Source organism: Physeter macrocephalus, chromosome 16 (genome assembly GCF_002837175.3).
Source record: "Physeter macrocephalus isolate SW-GA chromosome 16, ASM283717v5, whole genome shotgun sequence".
Taxonomy (NCBI): Eukaryota; Metazoa; Chordata; class Mammalia; order Artiodactyla; family Physeteridae; genus Physeter; species Physeter macrocephalus.
The window spans coordinates 95,887,597-95,913,986 of record NC_041229.1 but is presented as its reverse complement, the minus strand read 5'-3'; the positions used below and the strand labels follow the sequence as shown (position 1 = coordinate 95,913,986).

The following is a 26,390-nucleotide window of genomic DNA, read 5'->3' as shown; positions in this document are numbered from 1 at the left end:
TCGGGCTAGAAGGGAAAGAAGAAGGGAAGAGGCGGGTAACAGCTGAAGGATGGAGTTACTTCTTGAGGTGATGAAAATGTACTAAAACTGACTGTGGTGATGGCTGCACATATCTGGGAATACACTAAAGACCACTGAATTACACGCTTTAAATGGGTGAATTGTACGGTACGTGACTTCCGTCTCAATAAAGCAGTTAAAAGTATCTGCCAAATCTTCATCAGCAGCAATCAGACAAGGAAAAGGAAACAACCTTATGTCACTGGCTTGAAAAGCCTTCCCCAGAGAAAAGGGTGTGTCGGTGGCAGTGGGAAGACCAACAGATGTCACGTGGGCATCTAGACAGTCACATTCAGGGTTGGAGATTAGGAGCTCAAGCTTTGGTTCGAAGACCTGGTTCCACACTGCATGGCCTCGGACAAGTAACCTGGCCCTTTAAGCCCCAGTTTCCCAATCTGTAAAAGGGGGATAATAATACCTATCCCACAGAACGGTTGTGAGGATACAAGAATTAAGACACACAAATCCTTTAGTGCCCAACCAACAACAGCAATTGCTGTTGCTAGTATTATGATGCTTGCCCACCAACCCTAACTAGCATTTGCTGAGGACCCACTGGGGTTTAAGTGGTGCTGAATTTGGCTCTGAGGGTATAAATCAGACAAGACTTCTCCTGGAGGAATTTTCAAGCACCAGGGAACCCCCAAACCCCTATTATTAAAGCCAGAAAGTTCACTAGAGATTAGTGGTTCTCAAAGTCGGGTCTTTGGATATGTTCTCAAGATCCAAAAGTTCTCTAAGAATGTTTAATTCAATGTTTTCATTAAAAAAAAAAAATCAATGCATGGGAATCCGCATGAGATTTCTGCCCCACAAGAGTACTGTGCTTGCGGAAACTCCCTGGTGGTCCAGTGGTTAAAACTCCACGCTTCCACTGCAGGGGGCCTGGGTTAGATCCCTGATCTGGGAACGAAGATCCCGCAAGCCCTATAGCGCAGCCAAAAAAAAAAAATTAAAAAAGAGTATTGTGCTTGTGACTGAGTTGGCACCCATGGTAGACTGAATTCTTGGCCCAGCTCTCGCCCCTCCCTATCACCCTGGCCGTGTGACTCCGCACTAGACTCTGTCTTACAGGTGGCCCATACTTCTTCACTCCTTGACCTTGGGTTCAGCCACGTGACTTACTTGGCCAATGGGGTGTTAACACGCATGATGCAGAAACGGGCTTGAAACGTGCTTGTGATTGTGGGCTTGCCTTGGGATGAGAAGAGCTTCCCCAGGGAGCCTCTGCCTCTTCAGTCTGGGCCCAGGACAGACACACTTGGAGCAGACTTGGCCCTCGGTGAGCAGTGGCTGGAGGCTGAGCAGCCCAGCCAAGCCCAACTAAATCAGCCCAACCGCAGGCAACCAGCGGACACACCAGAATCAATGAGGATCTGCAGTCAACCAGCAGATACCCAAGCAATGCTAAATGATTGTTGTTCTATATGCCAGGGGTCAGCAAACCAGGGCCTGCAGGCGTAATCCAGCACCCCCCAATTGTTTTGTACAGCCCACCAGCTAAGAATGGTTTGTACATTTCTAAATGGTTGAGAGTAAATCAAAAGAAGACCATTTCATCCTGTGAAAATTACGCGGAATTCAAATTTCAGTCTCCATAAACAAAGTCTTACTAGAACACGCACACCTCCGGCTGCTCTCACGCTGCAATGGCAGGATTGAGCAGTGTGACAGACACTGTATGGGCCACAAAGCCTAAAATACTTACTATCTGGCCCCTTAACACAAAAAGTTTACAGAGCTCCATTCTACTCCACTGCTTGTTACATCGTAACAGCTGACTGTACAACACCAATTATTACTACTTGCCATGAGCCAATGAAAAAAGAACAGATACAAAGTTTAATACGTAAACGATGCATTCTGGCAAAGACTAAGAAACATCGCAGCAGTTGCATTAATGAAAGATTTCCCAGTGTTTTAAATAGAAACAAACGAAGAAAAGTGTCACATGGCACACAAAAGCAAAGGCATGCCAAATGCAGAAGAAGCTGTGTCTAAGTAGTATTCACCCTATAAACAGCACCTTAGTTTCAGTAAAACATTATCCAACACAGGACATTGATTTTGTTCATTTGAATTCTGTCGGTTTGTATAGCTCTGTTCATTTTATATTTTTAAGTCTGTCTCGGTTTTATAGTTGTTTAAAAGCTATAAGAAATGTGTTTATCTAGTTTTTTTATGTTTAAACCTTTTAAAGTAACTTTAGAATAAAATTAATGCAACACTGGGACCCCATAAACAATAAAAGTCAGACACCTGACCAAAGTGTACACGAAAAGATGTTCAACATCACCAGTCATCAGGGAAATGCACATTAAAACCACAATGAGGTATCACTTCACACCTGTCAGAATGGCTTTCACCAAAAAGACAAGAAATAACAAGTGTTGAGGAGGATGTGGAGAAAAGGGAACCCTTGAGCACTGTTTTGGGAATGTAAATTGGTGCAGCCACTATGGAAACCAGTATGGAGACTCCTTAAAAAATTAAAAATAGAACTGCCATATGATCCACTAATTCCACTTCTGGATATTTAACTGATGGAAACTTAACACAAAAAGGTATCTACACCCCCATGTTCACTGCAGCATTATTTATAACAGCCAAGAAATGGAAACAAACTAAGTGCCCATCAACAGATGAATGGATAAAGAATATGTGGATAGATATACAAGGGAATATTTTTCAGCCATAAAAAGGAAGGAAATCCTACCATGTGCAATGGCATGGATGGGCCTTGAAGGCATTGTGCTAAGACAAATAAGTGAGATCAAGACAAATGCTGTATTATCGCACTTATATGTGGAATCTAAAACAACTAACAAACAAACAAACCCTGAACTCATAGATACAGAAAACGGATGATTGCCAGAGGCGGGAGGTGGGGTGTTGTCAAAATGCAGGAAGGTGGTCAAAATAAATTAGTCCTGGGTATGTAATGTACAGCACGGTAACTATAGTAAAATATATACATATATTTTTAAAAGTGGCCTCAATATAACAAAAGTGAGAAACACAACTGCAGTGGAAGTGCTGAGGAGACAAGGAATGTTGAAGGTCAAGTTAGAAGCTGGCTTATAGTGAAAATTCTTCGCGCTTTATTTTTGTTCCATATAATAGAGTTTGAAAATTACAGACTCAGCTCCAGCCAAAACTAGTTCACCAGCATATTATATTTGGGGTTGGGGGGGATATCTTTGGTTTGGTTCATGACTCAGTAACCAAACTACCAGCATTTATAAAAGTTATACAAGCCAAGCCATTTAATGCTTCTGATATTAAGAGGAATCTTAGGGTTGAGGTACATATTTTTATTCCTGGAAAAGCTGATATTGAATCAATAGTGTTTTAAGATCCATAACATCTTAGAACATGAGAAAAGCAACTGTTTTCTAGCATCATCTTCCACTTTTCCTTCTAAGCACACCCTGCACCTCTGCTATACCCCATTACCATTCCGCACCTCAACTTACACGTGTCCCTGGGCCTTTGTACATGCTATGCCCACTGCTTGTGATTCCGTGTTCCCTCATTTCCTGACTCTGTTGGCCACTCACTTCAACACAGCCCTCAAAACCTAGTTCAGGCTTAGAAGCAAGGACACCCCAGGAGCAATGCACACACCTAGTGCCCAGAGATTTGAATTCTAAATACCATTTCTCACTAAAACAAATTAGAGCTCCTAAGAGAGATGGCTAGAACATCTTCTTTGGGACTTCCCTGGCGGTCCAGTGGTTAAGACTCTGAGCTTCCACTGCAGGAGGCACGGGTTCGATCTCTGGTCGGTGAACTAAAGATCCTGCATGCCGCGTGGCATGGCAAAAAAAAAAAAAAAAAGAACGGGCTCCTGTTGGCCTAATCTAGGGCAATTTAAAGCTCAAAATGAGTAATGACAGGAATGGACTAGAACACACTGAAGAAAAAAAAGAATCCTTGAGTCCATACTGCTACTAAAAATAACTTTAAGGAATGGGGTGGGGGAGAAAGTTGAGCACTTTTTTTTCTAACAGAAGAATGTCAAGTCATACGTGTAGAAGGAATGGTTAAAAATCATTTTGAACCATGAAAAATAATTGATACAGGCAAGAATCATCAGTAGTTGCTAAAAGCACTGGGTTAAAGAGAAGACAAACGGACATCACGTGTTCCTGCTATCTGCAGTGTGAAAGACAAAACATCCTCTGTGCCAAAAAATCTATAATCTGAATCTATCATGAGGAAACAATCAGACAGATCGAATCTGTGGAAAGTTCTGCAAACAACTGTCCTGGACTCTTCCAAAGCAGCGATATCGTGAAAGAGAAAACACAATGCAGGGAAACTGTTCTAGAATAAAGGAGACTAATGGGACATGACAAGTAAATGCAATGTGTGATGCTTGAGTGGGTCCTGAATGGAGGGAAAACTACCAAGGCCGTTACGCAAGGCAACTGGGAAAATCTGAATATGGATTGTAGTTGAGACAGTACTGTATCCATGGTTAAATTTCCGGAATATAATCATTATATTGTGATTATATAGGACAGGGGTCGGCAAACTACTGCCGGCAGGTCAAATCCAGCTCCTCATCTATTTTTATGCAGCCTGTGAGCTAAGTGTGGTTTTGCTCGTTGTTTTTTTAATAATTGAAAAAATTTTTTTCGTATAATTTCATTTGTTTGATTTTCAAAACTTGTGAAACTCAAATTTCATTTGAACTTATATGAAATTCACATGTCAGTGCTTACAAATAAAGTTTTATTGGAACCCAGCCACGCTCATTCATTCATGTGCTGTCTACGGCTGCTTTCATGGTACAAAGGCAGAGCTGGGTAGCGGTGACAGACACTGCATGGCCTATGAAGCCTGATGTCTGGAACTACGTCTCAAACAGTTCAGAAAAACCAAACGAAAAAGAATGTGTGTGTGCGTGTGTGTGCACGTGCCTGTAGGTAGATATGGAGAGAGAGACTGAAGCAATTGTTATAAAATATTAGCAGCGGGCGAATCTAGATGCAGGATGTGTGGCTGTTGATCATACTATTCTTATACTTTTGTAGAGTTTGAAATTTTCAGAATAAAGAGTTAATAGAAATTAACAAATAAGCATGAAACACACTTGCTCAGACTCTCACACACACACAGAAGCCCAACCTGTTTCAAATGGGCCTTCTTTCCTTCCTGGACCAGCCCGTTGTTCTTCCCTTTTCTGAGCCCCACCCCATCCCCTGCTCCCGCTGACATCTTGCACTATTGCAACTGTCTGCTCACACTTCATCTATCCCAGCTACTCGGGATTTCTCAGACTCTGTTCTGGAGGGCGTCATGAGCTTTTGCACATCCAATTTCAAGTTTTAAAATAAATCTCCATTTTTACGATGGAAGCTGAAATGGAAAACACTGAAACCCCATTTCACGTCTGCTTCTCCCCAGAACAGTAGGAGTCTGGCAGGCAGAGAGGCTGGCTGACTGCGGGGGGAGCAATCCCACCACAGTGTCCTCTTTACAAGGAGGCCTGGGAAATCTCCCATCCAGTCTCTACCCAGAGAAGGAGACCTCCTCGGGAGCTACCCGGGACTTCTCGAGTTATGGCCAGAAAGCACCGGTAGCTAAGGAGGCTTGCCTTTCCCCAGCGGCTGCTGGATTTGGACCTTCTATAGCTAAAAGTGCACACACAGGTCATTATGGTATGCATTTTTAGCCTCATTCCTGGCTCTATTTAGGGTCTCCACCCTTGTTTTTCTTTCTTCTCTCTCTCTCAGTTTTAATATGCTATCATGTTATATTTGATATATGCTGCTAGGCTGCCCGAAATCCCTTCTGGAACCAGACTGGGTCTCAGTGAAAAACTGAAACAGAAACCCTGTGCTGGCCTCCTCTTTCTCTGCCTCTTTACCAAACCATATGGCTGCCTGGCGCTCCCCAAGCATCTCATGCCTGCAGCATTGTCTCTGGCCTGCAGTGCCTGAGGGCAGCCTGGCAACCTTGGCAATGACTTATGGAGTCTATGATTTCCAGTGAGATGAGTAAGCAGAGGAAGGGGAATTTCTTTTCTAAACAGTCAGAAGTGAGAGCAAAACTCCTTCCGAGGAGGCCAGGCCATGAAGGAGAGATGCAAAGTGGAAATGGCCATTTGGTTCATCTAAACCCGGGCCCTGTCCCTGCAGCGCACTGTACGCAGTGGGACCAGCTTTCCTCCGGGTTGAGGGGAGATGGAGAGGGACCTTGTACTGGGCAGGAAGGGTGAGTGGAACAGAGTCAACCAAGGCCAGGAGGTAGGCATAGGCCCGACAAGTAAGGGAGGTGGAGAGGACCAGGAGGCCGAATGAGAAGGTGGGTTCTGGAAGCAAACTGCCCAGGTTTGAAACCCAGCTCAGCTACTCACTAGCCGTTTAGCTTTGTGCAGAATGACTCATCCTCTCCGGGCCTCAGTTTTCTCAGCTGTGCAATGGGTAGAACAATACCTGCTTCACAGGGGCATCGCTAGGATCAAATGAGATCATCCTGTGAAGTGCTGAGTACAGACCCAGACACGTAGTAGGCACTCAATGAGCATTAACGGCTGTGCTTATCCTTATAGCACCACCATCGTTTCTGCTGGAGGAGACTCTACATACTGAGTTATGGAAGGAAATGTGTTGTGTTGGACAGAGGCCAGAGCTTTGGAAGGCAGGCAGAAGGTCAACAACAGACAAGTATAGCTTTGGGACAGGATTTGACAGATGAATGCAGTTTATTTAGGATGTAGAGTTTCCGGATCCTGGTCCAAAGTCAGGGCCGTGGTTCAGCCCACCTTTCCCCCTCTCGCACCATTCAGCCAACCCATCATCTGAGCAGGCAGAGCTGTTCCTCATTCCTGCTTTGCCCCAGCTGAGGTCCCAACTGAGGACAGACACACACACACAGGCTTCAACGCCTCTCACTTCTCTGCATCACAAAGGTCACAGCCTCCACGTGGTCCTGCGACCTCCAGCCATGCTGTCCCTGCACCCATGCGCATGCCACAGCTCAGAGGCCCGTGGAAGGAACCTCCAAGGAAGCAACATTGCTGCCTCTGGCCCTGCCCCTGAACGACAGGCCACGACCAGATGGAGCTGGTCTATGACCACGCTGCAAACTCCAGAGCTTCCTATTATCCCTTTTCTCTGGACCCGGACCCATGCCAGGCCACGAACCTGGGGAAGCTATCTGCTTTAGAGACTCCAAGCTTTCCCGGCTGGGCTGTCCCAAAGGGTAGACTCTGGTGGGAAAGAAGGGGACCCTACTAGCCCTTCCCTGGGCATGACACTAGATTTTCTCCCCTGAGATTTTCCCGCAGGCTGAGAAGGCATCAGCCTCCTCTGCTGAACTCCTACCCATCCTTCAAAACCCAGCCCTAATTTGCCCAGCCAAAACCAACTCCCCTTCTGCCTACCCCTACAGCCTACTGCAGCACCACAATCACCAGCAACACTCTGGGTCGGGAATAGGCCTCCTCCCCTCCCATCTACCTTGGTCCCCGCTCCCTGTGGCTGAACCAAGGCTCTATAAAAACAGAGAGCAAACTTCATGTATTTGTGTTACCTCCAGAACTTCCTGCTCAGTTCCCAGTGCATGGGAGCTGCTCTGTGTCTGTGAGGATAGACTGAATTTGGACACATAACCACATTCACTGCTCCCCCTCCTTAGGCATGTCTCCCCACGATGGAACTCCTTAAAGCCCCAGGCATCACGGAGGGATGCTGTCTTTGAAGGAACCCAAGATCTGCCAGGTACTAGCTACGGGAGTTGGGGCTGCTTGCTTGACCTCTTCAGTCCCGGGTTCCCTTATCTGAACCAGAAGGGCGGCCACCTCCACCTGTGGGACTGTTCTGAGGGAGAATGTGGTATACACCTGGCATATAATAATTGCTCAATGAGCAGCTCGACTTTGAAAACAAGCCAATCACCCTTGCTGGCTCCCCCTCCTCACCTCCCACTCACATCTCAATCCACAGCAGTAACACCCATGAAACTGCCCCTGACAAGGACACCAAGATCTGCGTGCCAACGGGCTCTCGATCCTCAAGCTTCTCGCCCTCTGCAGCACTGACCCCACTGCTCAACCCTTCCCAGGGCTTCACCTGCATATATTTATATGCTGGGTTTTCCCTCCATACCCAGGCATCTGCCCTCGGCTGCAGACCCACACACACCGACGTGCCTCGGGACAGCGTCACCTGGGCACCTCGAGGGCACCTCCATCTCTACCCATCCCAACCTGAACTCGCCTCCTCCTCAGTCTCAGGCTACCTCTCTCCACCTCTCTGCACATTTTAGCAGATGCCCCCCCAAACACATAAGCCCACTGGATTAGGGTCCTACTACTGCTATAACAAACGGCCACAAACACGGTGGCTTAAAACAACACAAATTTATTGTCTTCCTTTTCTGGAAGTAAGGAATCCTAAAATCAAGGTGTTGGCAGTGCTGAGTTTTTTTCAGGTGGCTTGAGGGAAGAATCTGTTTCCTGGCCTTTTGTAGATTCTGCACGCCTTGGCTCCTGGCTCCTTCTCCATCTTCAAGGCCAGCAGCATAGGGTCTTCCAATCTTTTCTTTCTGACTCTAACTCTCCTGCCTCCCTCTTAGAAAGATGCTTGTGACTGCATTGGGCCCACCCCGATAAGCCAAGATAATTTCTCCATCTCAAGATCCTTAACTTGATCACATGTGCAAAGTTCCTTTTACCATATAAGATAACACAGTCACAAGTTCCAGGGATCTGGACATGGCCATCTTTGGAGAGACATTGTTTGGCCTACTATAGTTACCTCCCTTCACCTGCTTCAAATCTCTAGGATATCCCTCCAGGGACAGAAAAAATGTTGGCCCACCTCCTTTCTACAGCCAGTGTCTCCATGTGAACCTTCTTAGGTAATATAAAAGCTTACCCATCAGGCCTTATCTCTACTGTATATTCTATCATTTCTTCAGCAGGACTCCCTCCATTGGGTTGTTTAAGGAAGTTAATGTCTCATTAACAAACTCCCTTGACCCCAGTCTTCCCCCAGCCATCACCCTTCCTGTCTCTCTCCTCCACTTATTTCTAATCAAACTTCTGAGAAGTGACTATACCAGTCACCTCCATTCTAATGAGCTTCCCATCTCATTACTCTTCTGCAGGATTTCTCAGCCCTGGTACTGTTGACAACTGAGGCCAGATCATTCTTTGTTGTAGGAGGCTGTCCTGTGTATTATAAAAGGTTAAGCAGCATCCCTGGCCTCTTACTTCTCGATGCCAGTAGCATATCTCCATCTTAAGTTGTGATGGCAAAAAAAAAAAAAAAAAATCCAGACATGTCCAACTACCCCAGAAAGGGGGCGGGGGGTATAAATTGCCCCAGGTTGACAACCACTGGCTTACTTATAGTAACAGCTCTTGCTTAAGTCACAAATGACTTCCCTGGCACTAAATCCAGTACACGCTTTCGAGCCCTTCTCTTGCTTGGCTTCTCAGCAGAGCTGGACATCGTTGGACATACTGGCCTTCCCACCTCAGGCCACTCTTGCTCTGTCTCCCCTGCAGGATTGAGCTCCCCTTCTGGACGGCTCACCGTTGAAGTTCCTCAAAGCTTAGTCCTTAGGCTGCTCTACCTCTCACTCAGCCCGTTCTCCCTGGGGGCTGCCCTCCAGCCCTCTGGCCCCACTGATCACCTATGCACAGGTGACTCATGAAGTAACATCTCCAGACGTCCTTTCCAAGCTCTGAACCCATATATATAAAGCTGCCTAGTTGATATCACTACTTGGATATCTTGGCATCACTCAACAAGATATCCAAGGCATCACTCCAAACTCAACAAGCCCAAAACCAAAATCAGGATCTTCCCCTCAACCCAGTCCCCTTCTGGCATTGCCCATTTGTCACAGAAATTCACCATTCCTGACCTGTAGGGAGAGGAACGCTGCAGGAGTTGTTCATGACACTTCCCTCTCCCTTACTTGGGCCAATAGGTCTCTTCCCAAGTCAGATCTCTCTCATCTCTGAAATAGTTCACAAACCAGTTCACTTGTCTCCATGTCTCTGCCCCACCCTAGCTCAACCCTCTACCGTCACTGACTTCAAGAATGAACACAGTCCTCTGACTGGGGTGCACACGTCCATTCTTGACCAATGTCTCTACCCCATCAGTTCTCCAGCCTGCAGCCAAACTCACCCTTTCAAACATAAATGAAAGATTTTCGCTGTTCTTAAAATGGAGAACGGAAGTCCCAGTTTGGCCCACTGGCCCCTACATGACCGAGCCGCTGTCTCTTCCAGGCCCACGTTTGCTGCACTCCAGGCACACTGACCTCCCAGTTGCTCAAACGTACCGTGCTCTCTTCTGCCACAGGACCTTTGCTCATGGTGTTCCATCCATCTTGATGTCCCTCACCAATCATCAGCTGGTGGGAATTCTCTTCCTTCAATCACAGCTCAACTATTAGGAAGCCTTCCCCGACTTCTGGCCCCATCAAATCCCTTGGCTGATCACTTTTCTCCTGGCCCCGCTGTCTCTCCATTACCTTTCAGAGCCATAATGTTACATTTATTGATGCTTATCTTATTCTTTAATTTCTTCCATCTTCCCCACAGTAAATTCTATGAGGGCAGGACTGATGTCTGATCTGGTCCATCATTGCGTCCCCAGAGCCAGCCCAGTGCTTGGCACAAAGCAGACCTTCAAGAGGTGTTTATTTAATGATAAATGAATCACCTTCCTACCCCCAGCCTGCCTCTCTCTACTGTCCCATGTCCCCCTATCTGTGTTCAGGTTTGGTGCCTGAAAGCCATCACTGATAATCCTTCCTTTTCGAATCTGAAAATCCCTTTGCCTCACCTTCACATCCTGTCTATCAACGAATCTTGGGGATTCTCCCCCCTAAATCTCTCTCAAACGTGCCCACCTCTAGCACTTGACTTTAAGCCACCATCTTTCCAGATGTGAACTCCCACTCCAGCCTTTTACCTAGAATCCCAATCCTCCATTCTGCAACCTACCATGTCACACCTCTGCTTGAAACGTTCCGATGGCTTCCCCTGACCCACAGGATGAAGGATGCGCTTGTCACGGCCTATGAAACACAGCATGACCTGGCTCCCACCTCCCTCTCCTGCCAATTCTCGCCGCTCTGCCTCTCAGGCTCACTGCTGCTGCCCCACCGGACTTCTTAGGTTCCTCTCTCTCAGCTGTTCTGCCTACATGGAGCATTTTTCCATCCCCCTTCTACTAACTGCTACTCATTCTTCAAGTCTCAGACCAGAGGAAATCTTGCCCAAACCCCTCAAGTAGGCCAAGAACAACAATAATAGCTGACAGTCACTGCGTGCTTACGAAAGGCAAGCACGATTCTAAGAACTTCGCAGCATTAACTCATTCCATCTTCACCATCAGCTATGATTATCCTGGCACAGAGAGGTTCAATGACTCACCCAAGGTCACATTAGATAGTAATTAGCAAACCTGGCTGACATGATGAACTCAGGCTCCAGGCCCCAAATCCCAGAGCTCTGTGAACGCTGCCATCTCCCTGTGTACCCAGAGCGTCCTGGATTCCCCCTTCAGTAGCAACTGTCACATGTGCATGTATTTGTTCACTGCCTGTGCCCCCCACCAGACTGTCCACTCCCAGAGGGCAGGGACCGTGCCTGTCTTGTTGGAAGCTTTACCTCTAGCACTGGCTATTACTGCTTTTTTAGCTGAACGTCATGCTATGCATCTCCACAGTCCCCAGCTCCAGGTCACCCACTCCAGAGGAGGGCTTGGGTAAACCCTTCATAAATGTCATAGGACGGCCCGCCAGACACACGCATGAGGATTCATGGAGAAATTGCCCCACCACTGATTCTGTTGACTACTGCCAGATGGGGCTCCTCCGCATGGCCCTCGGCCACCAAGGGTCACAGGGGCAAGGGGACGGCAAGATCCATCATCCACGCGTCCAGGAGTGATGGCAGAAAAGCTCTGGGCCAGGCTGGGCCAGCGTATGGCTCCCCCTGCTGGTTTCCTTCCATGTTCGTGGCACCCTTTTCCGAGGCACAGCCCGGGAGACACTCACCAGCCACGAGAAGAAGCCAGCTGATTTGTCCTGGGTGGAGATCTGCCCCTCATAGGGGCCGAAGATGTGGCCCTTGGGGATGACCTCATTTATGCAACGCACGTCATTCTCCCCACTGGCTTCCTTGACCACCTCCATGCCCTGGGGGATGGTGAGGGCCGCCCGGTCTGGGATGCCCACAGGCACCGGCGTGTCGGACACAAACACCGGGGGACCGTGGTTCGGGCACTCATCCACAAAGTACTCCTGGCAGGACTCGCAGACTGGAGGGATGGAAAGAGGAAAGAGAGCCTCAGTTGGGAGGTAGGACCCCCATGGAGGTGGCTGAGGGGCTGATGGGAGGCCCACCCTGAGGACAGCGTAAGCCAGTGGGAAGTACACAGCATGGGACTCGGGAGTCCCAGCCCTGGCTCCACCCCAGCCAGTCACAGGCCCCTGAGTCTTCAGTAGTGATAACTCACTCCCTTCCCTGGGGACTCAAAGGACACACCCACCAACACCAAGGAAGCCAGTTTGAAAAAACAGAAGAAAGATCATGACTGGAGTCAAATAGGTCTGGGTTTGAATTTCAGCTGTGCATCTGTGAGCTGTGGGACCTGACGCAGGTGGTACTTAACCCTCACCAAGTCTCAGTGTCCTCCCCTGGAAAATGGGACCAAATAATGGACACCTCAGTGGCTAATGGTGAGGATTAACTGAGGCCTGGACCTGTGTCTGGTACATCCTAGGTGAGTGTCTATCTTCAGTACTCTCACTGCAAATTCCCTAAGCAGAGATGGGATGGGGGCGTGGGGGTGGGGGTGAAGGGCACGCGGAGTGGCCAAGAGTAGCCCCAAGCTCCACTTACACCAGAAGTCCACTTGCTGGAAGCTTTTGGGCATGATGAGGTCACGCTTCCCCTTCAGTTTCCTGGGCTCCACTTCCATGGCGGAGGGGTCTGGTCTCCTAGAGCTGGCCAGGACAGGGGCCAGTAGAGAAAGCACAAAGCGATCAGAGTGAGAGGCTGGTGGGCAGGGAAACCGAGGACGTGGCCGGATGTGAGGCAGGTGGAGGAACCCCGGCCCACCTGCTTGTTCAGTGCAGTGGGTAGTGGAAAGGTAGGAGTCCTGAGACCTGGGTTCAGGCTTTCTTGGGCCACTGCTTGGGTTTTTCTAGAGCCTGTGCTCACCCCTGGTCCTAGGAGTTGCCCAGAGCAGAGTATGGAAGATGAGTAAAGCATGGGATGTCTTCCCAGGGTCTCCCATCAACCCAGCCCAGCAATGCCCCACCCCTTCTCCCTCGCCCGTCCCCACACTGGGGCCTCACCAGGGTTGGCCATACTCCTGGTCGCGGAGCGGTGAGCAGACCTCTGTCTTCACCACCGTCACCATCTCCCCCACGGCTGCCTTGGTCTGCGCCAAGCACTCCTTCATGTTCTCAGTCATTCTGTCCTGGGGACGCGAAGGCGGGACCAGCACAGGAAGAGGATCAAAGAGACAGGGGAAGAGGGGTGAGTGGCAGAGGGCAAGCGGGGGTCTCCTGGAGTCTGGTTACCCTCCCTGCCATCCCCAGAGGAAGCGCTTGAGAACACAGACAACAAAAACAGCTGTAGCCCGGCCAAGAGGAAATGCCATTTCTATCCCGGGCTGGTCCTGGGGACGACTGGAGCCACCAGCCCCATGGGGTCAGGGGCCGGGAGTAGCTCAGGCCAGGAGGCAGGGCTGGGAAGCACAGTCTGGACCCCAAGGCCAAAGGGCAAAGGGCATGAGGGACCCACAGGAACCTCTGCACAGAACTCTGCAATGGGGAGCAGGGGAGGGATCGACTCAAGTCCAGCTGGGGCTAAAGGGGGCAGGCAGATGAAATAGGCCCTGAGCGCCTGGCTGCACAGCCCCTCACCCAGGGGCTGCCAGGGAATGCAGCCAGGCTCGCTTTGCCAGCTCAGAGCAGGTACAGGCGGGGCCTGGGGGGGGGTCCCCGTGTGGGCCGGCCCTGACTCCAAGCCCCACCCAGCTCTCTCTAGGGGAGTCTCCCTAGCCCGCAGCTTACCGCCCTCCTCCACCACCGCGCTGGGCTTCAGCCCCTCCCTTGGCACCCCAGGGTCCTCATGCCAAGCCCGGGGACACTCTTCGGGCCAGAACAGCGCTCAGCTCGGGCTGGGAGCGCGCTCGGCCCCCGGACTGGGCGAGCAGCGTGTGTGACTCACTACCCGGGGCCCCGCTGGCCACACCCCTGCTCCTCGGCTAATCAGCCCCCTGCTCCCCACCGGGGCCCCAAAGCCGCCGGCAGCGGGGAGGGGTGTGGGGAAACGTGACGGCCTGCCCCCTTCTCCGAGCCGGCGGGGACTGGGGGCGCGCGGAGGGGGGCGGGGGAGGCCCGGGACGGGCCGAGAAGCCCCGCCCCAGCCCCCCCCAGCCCCCCCGGGAACCCCCCCGCTCCTGAAGCCCGCGGGTCATGCCGGCTGCGTGTCAGGCTGGGAAAGTGTGAGATCCCGAGATCCGGCCGGCACGGCGCACCGGCAGGGAGCAGGGGCGGCGCGGGGGGCCGGGGAGGGCGCGGGCTCGCTCTCTCTCCCTCTCACCAACCTTCCCGGCGGGGCGCTCCCTGCCCAGCCCGGCCCTGCCCAGCGCCCGCCCCCCGCCCGCCAGGCCCGGCATTCCTTGCGGGGGCATGTGGCTTCTTGCCGGCCCCGGGGGCACGCAGTTGGCTGGCGGCCGGGAGGGGGGCGCTCAGGGAGCGGGAGGAAGCGGGCGCCCGGCAGGGGCGGCGGGAGGGGGCCCCGCCTGGGAGGAATTCCAGCCCCTCCCGCGGGTCTCGGCCCCCACGCAGGCCGGGGGGCGCCTCGCGGGCGTCTGGTGAGGATGATAGCGCCGGGGAGGCTGGGCCCCGCGGCCCACCGCGCGCCCTCCCAGCCTCCGCAGCCCACTCGGCACGGCGGCAGCGCGGCCTGCAGCGCGGCCAGAGCACCAGCGACACCCAAGTCGCCGGCCACGCACCGCAAGCCGGCCCCTTCCCCACCTGCGCGGCCTAGGGTGGGGACCGGCGTCTGCGAGGGGCCCCAAGGTTGGTGCTTGGCTGACCTCATAGCCCACGAAATGGCCCCCCCCAGCCACCCGTGAGGTGGCCAGGGGTTGGGGGGTCAGCGAGGCAGGAACCTAGGGCTGGCAGACGTCCAGTGACTCGCCCAAGGTCACGCAGCCCATTCCTGGCGAAGTCTGCACTGGAGCCTAGGGCCTCCTCTGAGTAAATGGGAAACAGCAGGACCCCGAAATGTAAGCGTTTTGTTTCAGGACTGGTTCACTTTCATGCCACACCCTCAGCCCAGTCTTCTTCTAGAAGGATCACCCGAATCACCCTGGGGTGGGTTCAGGACTCAGCCCATAGGTGCAGCTGCCAGGTGGGGGCAGGACCCAGTGGATTTATAAACGGTCACTGAACACCCCTGCCCTGAGCACTTCTCAACCGCATGGACAACATTTACATGCAACACATCCTGAGGCAGCTGGTCTAGAGTTTAGGAGCCTGGGCTCCCAGAGCCCACTGCTTGTGTTCAAACGCCAGCTATTGGCTATGTGACCCTGGGCAGGTGTTAAGGACTGAATGTTTGTATGTGCCCCCTCAGGAAAAAAAAAGAAAATCCATAATCCCTATGTTGGATGCCCTAACCCGCAGTGTGCCTGTATTTGGAGACAGGGCCTGTGAGGGGGTGATAAAGGTTAAATGAGGTCATAAGGATGAGGCCCTAATCTAATAGGGCTGGTGCCCTTAAAGAAAGGGAAGAGACACCAGAGCGCCCCCTCCCTCTCCACCAGGTGAGAACAGTAGGAAGGCAACAGTCTGCAAGCCAGGAAGAGAGCCTTCACCAGGAACCAAATTAGCCAGCACCTTGATCTTGGACTTCCCAGCCTCCTGAACTGTGAGGAATAAGCGTCTGGTGTGTAAGCCACCCAGTTGATGGCATTTTGTTATGACAGCCCGAGCTGACCTGGGCAGCAGGCTATCTAACTTCTCTGTGCTTCCATTACTTCATCGGGAAAATGTGTCGAGTATTAGATTCTATCACAGACGTTGCTGTATTAAACAGACAGAGACGTGTTTGGAGGGAGCTAGGCACCTTCTCTATACATCCACTGGAGAAAGCTCGTCAGGAAGATGGGTATGTGTGACATCATTAAGGAGTGGCTTTGAATTCTCTCCTTTGGATTGGATTTATTTTAAGTCAGTTATTTGCAGACTCTGGTACTATAATAGGAACTGACCGCTTGGGACCATTTTGCATTGAGCTCTCCTGTTCTAGCCCCTCTGCCCTCCCCCGGCTTCACCTGTATGCCATGCTCCACCCTGCCAGGGAGGCCTGTGAACTTGCTGTGTATTCCACCTGGAACACACCTGGAAAACTCCTACCCATTCTTCAGCCCTCACTGCCCCCCCTCCATAATACCCTCTCTAGCCCCATGTCCCTTTCCTCATGGCACTTGTCACTCTCTTAGAGCAGTCTTCTGTTAGTATGATTATTTGATGAATATCTGTTTCCCATAATAGATTAGAAGCTCCCCAAGGGCAGAGGGCAGGCCTTTTTACTCACCACTGAATGGCCAGCACTTGGAACAGTGAGTGCCTGACGTCAGGGCAGAACAAGTGAAAGACAAGCCATATGCTAGGGCATAAACTTTAAGGAGGCACCCATTCTCAGGGTCATGCGCTTGCAGGATTGGCACCTGAGACTGAGTGCCTCCTTCAATTTTGCACCCCTAGGTGCCTTGCTTGCCTTACCCGGGTCTCAGCCTTGCCTATCACATAGCATATTCTCAATAAATATTTGCCAAGTGAATTCATGACCAAATGACCCATCATAACTCACTGTCTCCCACCAATATGTCCTCTGGCCCCTTTGAGTATCTCAACTCTGTAAGAGACCTCAGAGGGGGAGATAGGGTGGGTGGGTTATTGTTTTGAACCCTCTTCATGGGGTACTTTCTCATGACCTCTGCCAGGCAAGGTGGGGGAGGCTGGCATCGAGAGGCAGTGAGGGACAGTGAGAGTGTGATGGGATTAGATTCCTGAGGCCTGAATTTGATAATAAGTGTAAAGCATAAGCTGTGCAACTATGGGCATACGACTTCAACTCTCTAGGCCTTAGTGTCTTCCTTGGTAAAACGGAAATAATCAAAATTGCCCCAGAGAAATCACTGAGACAAAGGCTGGGTCAAGGTCTTGGAAAGAGCCAAGTGCTAAGGGTTTGGAAGGGATATTAATAGTAAACTGGCTGCAGAGGCAAGGGGGTGAGCAGGAAGAGAAAGGAGAGGGGGAATGGAGGGAAGAGAGACTGGGGGGGGAAGGAAAGGAGGGAGAAGTAGGCAATAGTAAGAGAATAAAGGCTGAAGGGGAAGAGGGAGAGGAGAGGAAATCGGAGAAAAACGAAGGTGGAAAGGGAGAGGGAGACTCAGAGAGACAGAGGGAAAAGGCACACAGACATTTTTCTAAGTCTTAAATGGTCCTGGGGAAAACATCCCCTTATTAAAAAAGCATTCATTTGAATCTCAAAGTAGAGATGTCTGTGGGCCACTAACTTTCATGTCTTATTTTTCATTTACATCCCACCTTCATCCCATTAAAAAAATTGTGACGATTTATAACATAAACTCATACTCAGCAGGACAGTTGAACAACCAGGGACCTCATGGAGAGGAGTGATGCCAATTATACCCAGAATCTGTGGTAAGATGTTTAGTGATCTAGCTTTCCGTTCAGTTCTGAGCCTCCTGGCAGCTAAGGCAAAAAGGGAAACACGATGGGTTACAAAGTACTCATTATCTGATACCTATTTATTGACTGGCTGCACAATTAAGTTCTTTTCATTCTTGGAGGGGTCCAGCTGCCTGGAGAACCAGAATCAACTCACTTACATAACTGGTGTGTATTACAACTCCTTTCTGTGTCTGTAATGAAGGCCATGGGGGCAGGGAGGGAGAAGATGGGATGTAGCAGGACTGAATGAACTTCCATTTGGGAAGAGAGGGAGAACACGGGCTTGTGTCCTTCATTAGGTCCAGCTCAGTGGGCACAGTAAGGCCCGAGCCAGGTGAAGCTCCAGCAGCTGTTTCTGCAGACTGCTCTGGCCCTGCTTGCCCAGAGAGGGGCTTAGGGGAGAGCGGGGTTGGTGGGGGGGGTCATCATGCCTCATAGAGGACTCCAAGCTGCTGGCAATGCTCCCTCTCAGCTGGCTCCTCTGAGTCTGCACCCGCAGAGATTAGACATGTTGCAAACCCAGCAATGAGATGCAGACCCAAGAGGAGGGGGCAGAATGCGGCTCAGGAGCCTGCAGCTCTGTTTTCACTCTTGGCAGGTTGCCAGGGTCCTGGAATGCCCGGCAGCCAGTGTGGCCAGAGGACCAGGGACCTGTACCCACTTGGGTACCCTAGAGGCTAGCACCATGAGAATCTGGCAGGTCTGCTCTTGTTCGCCCGCAGCATTTTGTGTTGTCTCCCCGATGACAAAGGGACACGCAGTGAGGGGGCTGGCCCGAGTTACTCAGTGACCTGGGCTGGGTATCCCAAGCCTTGGGTCTCAGTCCCGACTGTGCCATAAACTTTTATTTATTTATTTATTTATTTATTTATTTAGGGCTGCGTTGGGTCTTCGTTGCTGCGTGCGGGCTTTTCTCTAGTTGCAGCGAGCGGGGGCTACTCTTCCTTGCGGCGCGCGGGCTTCTCATGGCGGTGGCCTCTCCCCCGTTGCGGAGCACGGGCTCTAGGCACGCGGGCTTCAGCAGCTGTGGCTCCCGGGCTCTAGAGCGCAGGCTCAGTAGTTGTGGCGCACGGGCTTGGTTGCTCGGCCGCATGCGGGATCTTCCCGGACCAGGGCTCAAACCCGTGTCCCCTGCGTTGGCAGGCAGATTCTTAACCACTGCGCCACATCTCCCCGGACCAGGGCTCAAACCCGTGTCCCCTGCGTTGGCAGGCAGATTCTTAACCACTGCGCCACCAGGGAAGGCCCTGTGCCATAAACTTTTTAGGTGATCCTGAGCAAGTTCCTGCCTGGCCCTGAGCCTCAGTTTCCCTTTCCTGAAAAATGAAAGTTCCAACATGGTTCTTAACAGTAAACAATGGGGATAATTGGGGGAAAACACGGAATTATTACAGGGAGCTGTTGGATTTATATGTCCAGCAAGCACTGCCTATGGAAAGAATAGATTATATGCCTTGAACTTATGCATAAGACAGATTTGCAAATGTATGTAGATACTTTTGTGATGAACAAAAGGTAAATCATTTAACAGTGTTACTGATTCATAGAAGCCCTATGGCACCATGTGTTTTGTTAACCAACTGATACCAGCACAGCCACTCAACAAGCTGTGTAACCTTGAGAAAATTCACTACCTGCTCCACCTCGGTTTTCTCATCTGTCCAATGGGACAGATATCATATCCTATCTCATAGGGCTTTTTTACAGAGCACAGTGCCTGGCATATAATAGGTACTCTATAGATATTAGTTCTTCTTATCATCCATTTTATTTATTATTTTAAAAGTGTAGCACACATCAGGTGAGCATGTTGGTGAAATTTTTTTGACATTAAAAGAGGGCCTTGGGTTTCCCTGGTGGCACAGTGGTTAAGAATCCGCCTGCCAATGCAGGGGACACGGGTTCGAGCCCTGGTCCAGGAAGATCCCACATGCGGCCAAGCAACCAAGCCTGTGCACCACAACTACTGATCCTGCGCTCTAGAGCCCGCGAGCCACAACTACTGAGCCCACATGCCACAACTACTGAAGCCCGTGCACCTAGAGCCTGTGATCCACAACAAGAGAAGCCACTGCAGTGAGAAGCCCGTGCACCACGATGAGTAACCCCCGCTCGCCACAACTAGCGAAAGCCCGTGCACAGCAACAAAGACCCAACACAGCCCCAAATAAATAAATAAATAAATAAATAAATTTATTTTTAAACAATAATAAAAGAGGGCCTTCACGAGTAGTCAATACCCTTAATAGAGAAACATTTTTAATGAATCTATACTATAAAGATGCTTATCCCAATGGAAAAAAAAATGGAAAAGAACGTGAAAAAGCAAACTGCAAAAGAAAAGAGACAAAGGCCAATATGCTTTATGGAAAACCACAAAACTCTAATACTCAAATAAATATGTTAAATAAATATCATTTCTCCTCTATTAAATTGGCAAAGATTAAAAATCTTGATACTAGTCAGAGTTGGCAAGTGTGTGGGGGAATTACCCTACATACCCTACTAGTTAGAATAGAAATCTGTGTAATCTTTCTGCAGGGCAATTTGGCAATGCATATGAAAAGCCTTGAAATGAGCAAAACCTCTGTAGGAGCAGTCCCAAATCTAGGAATTTATCCTAAGGACATAATTAAGTTGTGTGCAAAGATTTACCCACAAGGCTGTCCTCTGCAACACTATTTTTAGTAGCAAAAAACAGGAAACAACTTAAACCTCGAAAACAGGAGAGAAGTTAATACATAACACACAATGAAATATTACACAGCAATTAACAGTGCTTTAGAAGAATATTTATTGACACGGAAACACAGGCTCAACATACTGTTAAAGAAACACTGAAAGTTATGAAGTGAAAGAAGCCAATCTGAAAAGGCTACCTCCTGTGTGATTCCAACTCTATGACATTCTGGAAAAGGCAAAACTATGGAAAGAATAAAAAGATCAGTAGTTGCCAGGGGTAAGAGGGTGGGAAGGGTGAATAGGCAGAGCACAGAGGATTTTTAGGGCAGTGAAACTACTCTGTATGATACTATAATGGTGGATACATGTCATTATACATTTGTCCAAACCCTCAGAATGTAAAACACCAGTGAGCCTTAATGTAAACTGTGGCCTTGGGATGATAATGATGTCAGTGTAGGTTCAGCATACGTAACAAATGTACCTGCCTCTGGTTTTAACTGTATAACCAACAGCTGAATGCCTGCTGGGGTGATCACTGGACTGGCCACGTAGCTGAGGACCGATGGGTCCAAGCACACCTCCAGCTCTTGGAGTCTGGGCTAGTCCTCAGACTAATGCTGCTGTCCATAGTGGGGGAGGTTCTGGGAGTGGGGGCCAGGGAGCATAGGGAAACCCTCTAGTTTCTGCTCGATTTTCCTGTGAACCTAAAACTGCTCTAAAAAATAAAGTCTAGGGACTTCCCTGGTGGTGCAGTGATTGGGAATCTGCCTGCCAATGCAGGGGACACGGGTTTGAGCCCTGGTCCGGGAAGATCCCACATGCCGCGGAGCAACTAAGCCTGTGCACCACAACTACTGAGCCTGAGCTCTAGAGCCTGTGAGTCACAAATACTGAGCCCGCATGCCACAACTACTGAAGCCTGTGCACCTAGAGCCCGTGCTCTGCAAGAAGAGAAGCCACCGGAGCCCGCGTGCCACAACTACTGAAGCCTGTGCACCTAGAGCCCGTGCTCTGCAAGAAGAGAAGCCACCGCAGTGAGAAGGCCACACACTGCAACGAAGCAAGCCCCCACTCTCTGCAAATAGAGAGAAAGCCTGCGTGCAGCAACAAAGACCCAACACGGCCAAAAAACCAAATAAATAAATAAATTTATTTATTTAAAAAAATAATAATAAAGTCTATTTTTTAAATGAAAGTTGCAAAGATAGATACAAAATAATTCCATATAAAAATGTATATTTAGCTATACGGATTTGCACACACAGATCTGGGAGGATACATATTGGGATATCACTAGTGGTTAGTGCCGGGTTTATGTTAAAGAGAGTTTCTGTTTTCTTTTTGCTAATGAGAAAAAAAGTCACTTAAAAACTTTCTAAAGGAACTCTTCCTACTCATTTAGTTGAGAAATTGCCAGAGAAGATAATAACTAAGGTTCTTCCATCTTTACCCACTTGTCATTAGATACTGAGATCTAACCAATTATTTGGGAGGAAGGAGGAATCCAAATCAAAGACTGAACACCAGGCATATGTGTCACTTGATGCACATTGGATGAATGAAGGAATCGATCAGTCGACCAATTGAGCAATAAGGGCCCCAATATTTCAACCATGAAACACCTCTGTTTTAATTTGTTCTGATTCCCATTGGAAAGATTTTGTCTACTAAACATACTGCATGTATTGTATGATAATTCATTCATTTTCCTAGTTTTTCTAATACACACAGGTTATGTGATGATTAGGGTGAACACATGGGTTCTTTGCTGTCATTCTAAGCAAAAGCAAAGGAATCTGGCACATTCATTCACTTGTCCTGCTGATTACAGGGAGCCGTGCGATTTTCATTACACTTCTCTATGTTCAAAATATAGCTCGGTGGATAGAATGCTATGCAGAAGTGAGACTGGACCACAACCGCATGCTGTAGTATAGATGAGTCATAATACTGAGGAAAGAAACGAGACCCCAAAGAGTACATGCCGTATGGTTTAATTTATATAGTTAAAAATAGGCAAAACTATGGTGGTTTCAGGTGTTACTGGTTATCCTTGCAAAGAATTATTATAGAAATGGGCAGAAAAGGGGGTTCTAGGGTGCTGGCCATGCTCTATTTCTGGATCTGGGTACTGGCCCCTTGGGTGTGTTAAGTTTGTGAAAATATATTGAGCCGTGCTCTTATAAATATGTGCATTTTTTATATGTATGTTAATAATAACAAAGAAAAAAATCTGCAGGCGCCCTCAGGGCAAGGAACTCCCGTGGCGGGACCTCCAACCCCATCCAGCCCTTGATTTTGCAGCTGGGGGAACTGCGGTCCAGCCAGGTGAGGCTCCTGCCTCAGTCATGGCGGATCTGGTTTCAGGCCTTTACCTGCACGGCAGTTTCCACTGAACATCAGTGGTGCAGCTGGCCAAGGCCTGTAGAACACATTCTCCCAAGGTGGTTCCTCCTGCAGAACCTTTCAGAGGTAATATGTTGCCTCCATGATGGTAAGACTTTGATAAGGAGTTGGAAGAAACAGTGTAAACATTTTTTGTTTTTTGTTTTGTTTTGTTTTTTTTGTGGTACGCGGGCCTCTCACCGCTGTGGCCTCTCCCGTCGCGGAGCACAGGCCCCGGACGCGCAGGCTCAGCGGCCATGGCTCACGGGCCCAGCCGCTCCGCGGCATGTGGGATCCTCCCGGACCGGGGCACGAACCCGCGTCCCCTGCATCGGCAGGCGGACTCCCAACCACTGCGCCACCAGGGACGCCCGACGTTTGTGAGTCAAATGGAGAAGCTGGTGAAGGATGGCACCTTTTTTAATGAGTTCGCTTCTTACAGCGGATACTGCTAGTGGCTTACCTGGATCCCATTCCCCCTTTCCTCCCACTAATGGAATTGGACTTTGTTCAGATGCTACACCTTCCTCACCGGACCTACTGCCCTACCCTCGGCGGAAAGCATGCAGCCTTGGTTGCAAATGGCTGCCATGTCCTGCAGAAGACCCCAGCAGGAATCACCCTTAGGATGACGCTAGCACAGCAGAGCAGAGGAAAGGTGTGGTATAGTAATAAACATATCTGGTCTTTGTCCCCAGTTCCTGGAACAGAGCTCCTAAAACCCTTGGCATTTCCCAATAGGAGAGCCTTTTATTATTCACAAGGAGCCCCTTGCTATCACACCTGAGTTGATGCTAATGAAGTGACTTAGGATGGGGCCCCTTGATCGACTTAAGATGGGGCTGATCACCAGAAAGACCAAGAGATTAGAGTTAGAACTTTCAGTCCCATCCACTGACTTGGGGGTGGGGGTAAAGACTGAACTCTATAAAAATTCTTAAGATTCAGAGAGCTTCGTGGTTGGTGAACACATCCAGGTGCTGGGAGAGTAGCGCGTCTGGAAAGGGCATGGAAGCTCCACACCCCTCTCCCCATACCTTGCTCTATGCATCTCTTCCATCTGGCTGTTCCTGAGTTGTATCCTTTATAATAAACCAAAAATAGTAAGTAAAGCACTTTCCTGAGTTCTGTGAATTGTTTCAGGGAGTTATAGAACCTGGGGAGGGGGACGTGGAAACCCCTGATTTATGCTGGCCAGAAGTATGGGTGGCCCAGGACTTGCAAGTGGCGTCTGAAGTGGGAACAATCTTGAGGGAGTGGGCCCCCAACCTGTGGGATCTGTGCTCATTCTGGATAGTTAGTTTCAGTTGTTGTCAAAGTATCAGAGCATGGTTTGTTCAGTATTGGAAAACATACCGGAGACGGGGACTTTAAATGACATGGTTAAGGCATTAAATCAACGGGTCCTGAAATCTGCCCTACTTCTGCACTTCCTGTTACTTCTTTTTACTCAAGCCTGACTAGGACAGGGTCTCTGTTACATGCAGCCACAGCCATCCTCACTGGTACCCTACCCTGCCAAAGGTGCAGGCTCCACCTACCCGCAGGTCCAACGGGGCTGGGATCAGAACTCTCGCTGTGCCTCTGTAAAGCATCCTCCTCGATGGTGCCTTGGACTACAAAGGGGCAAAGGGAGGGGCTGCAGCATTACACCCCCAGCCATCCCTCTCCCCTAAGTCCAAGATCTGACCTGCAGCTATAACCTGAGCTCTCTCTCTCATGCACTGCTGGTGGGAGTGTAAAACTGGTACCTCTAGGGAGAGCAGTTTGGCACTGGGAACCTTTCAAAAATGCACATAATCTTTGATCCTGCAATTCCACTTCTAGGAGTTTCTCCAAGACACACGTGTAAGGGTATTCATTGCAGCACTGTCTGGAATCGCAAGAAACAACCAGTGTGTCCATCTGGAGGTTGGTTAAATAACTGACAGCTTATCCATACAACAGGCAGCTGTTTCAAAGAAGGCACTGACGGAACAAACTCCATGCCCTGCTTCCACTCTGCCCCTACTGTTCATTCTCCACCCCACAGCCAGGGTGAACCCACTGCAACCTAGGTCAGATCAGATGGCCCCCAGCTCAAAGCCCTCCTCAGAGCCCCATCTCACACAGAGCAAACAGCAAAGCTCTTCAGGAGCGTGCCAGCCGGACCCAGTCTGCCCTCACTCCCTCTGGACCTCATCTCCTCCCACTCCCCCTTCACGCCCACCACAGCCCCAAAGGCTGCCTTGCACAGCCTGCAACAAGACACGCTTCGTCTTGAGCCTTTGCACTGGCTGTTCCCTCTGCCTGGAATGCTCTTCCCCCAGGGACCCACAGGGCTCACTCCTTCATGCCCTTCAGCCCTTTGCTCAATATCACATTCTCTGGCCACCTACATAAAATTGCAGCCCCCTTACGCTTTCTACCCCTCCTTCCTTGCTTCATTTTCCTCCAGAGCACTATTCACTGTCAAATATATGCAGTACTTATTTATATTCCTGGCTGGCTGTCTCCCCGACAAGAATGTAAAGTCCAGGAAGGCAGAGATATTTATCTGTTTTGTTCATTGCTGTATCCTCTGCCACTAGAAGGATGCCTGGTGCAAAGGGAAGCATACAATACACACATGTTGAATGGATTACATAATTCGTGGTGAAAACAAAATCTTGGTAAAGAAGACTGTATAATTTGAGAGGCAGCAGAAAATGGTGGTTTGAGACCAGGCTGACTAAGTTCAACCCCCAACTGCGTCAACCACTGTGTGATGGCGGGGGAGTTCCTTAACCTCTCTGTACCTGGAGATATTAATAGCACCTACCTGGTAAGGCTGTTATGAGGATTAAATGAGTTAGTATTTGTTATCTACCTAGAATGGTGTCTGACAAAAACTGAGTAGGCTATATACATGTGTATTACATAAAATAAACATACCCCGTTTTAATAAAATTAGAAGGACATACACATTCATATGTGCTTATGTATGCACAGAATAGCTCTAGGCTATGACAGCTGCTGTTCCTGGGACTGCCAGCTGAGGGAGGAAAGTTCTCACTGAATGTTACGCCAGATCCATGCATTTCTAATTTAAAAAATAGATTAGTAATGCCTAGGAGTTGTCAATTGTTGAGGCTGGGTGATAGGTACATGGAAGCTTATTATACTCTTCTTTTTTGTAGAGTAAAAAAGTTTTAGAGTACACATCAGTATGAATACTCTAAAAAAGAAGTCCCAGGCTACCCTGCCACCTCCCCTCCCAGCATGCCAGCGAGTGGAACAGAAGGGGAGACTGCATCTGCTGATGGAGGGAGGGTGGGCAGGGGTGGGGGTTGGGGCTCCTTCCAGCCACCTGCTGTCCCCACGGAGGGGGACCTTGAAGTCCAAACAAATTCCCTGAGTCCCACCTGGCTCCAGGATTCCAAGCACCAACTCAACCACACAAGGCTGGGGGAGAAGGGCTGTGCTGGGAGCGCTGGGTCAGGCTGCAAGCGGCATAGGGTCTCTGGGCTGAGCTA

General features: G+C 49.6%; 1 protein-coding gene across 2 annotated transcripts in view; it reads right to left on the bottom strand.

Annotated features, from left to right (window-relative positions):
* The window catches only part of PRDM11 (PR/SET domain 11), an 85,559-nt gene that overhangs the window by 37,271 nt on the left and 21,898 nt on the right, over nt 1-26,390 (bottom strand). For both annotated transcript variants that reach the window (XM_007123669.4, XM_055078752.1), the window contains exons 2-4: nt 13,405-13,529; nt 12,947-13,050; nt 12,100-12,362 (exon numbers count right to left, since the gene is read on the bottom strand). In XM_007123669.4, the coding sequence (XP_007123731.1) occupies nt 12,100-12,362; nt 12,947-13,050; nt 13,405-13,523 (486 nt within the window). In that variant the 5' untranslated portion in view covers nt 13,524-13,529. The remainder of the gene's footprint in view (nt 1-12,099; nt 12,363-12,946; nt 13,051-13,404; nt 13,530-26,390) is intronic.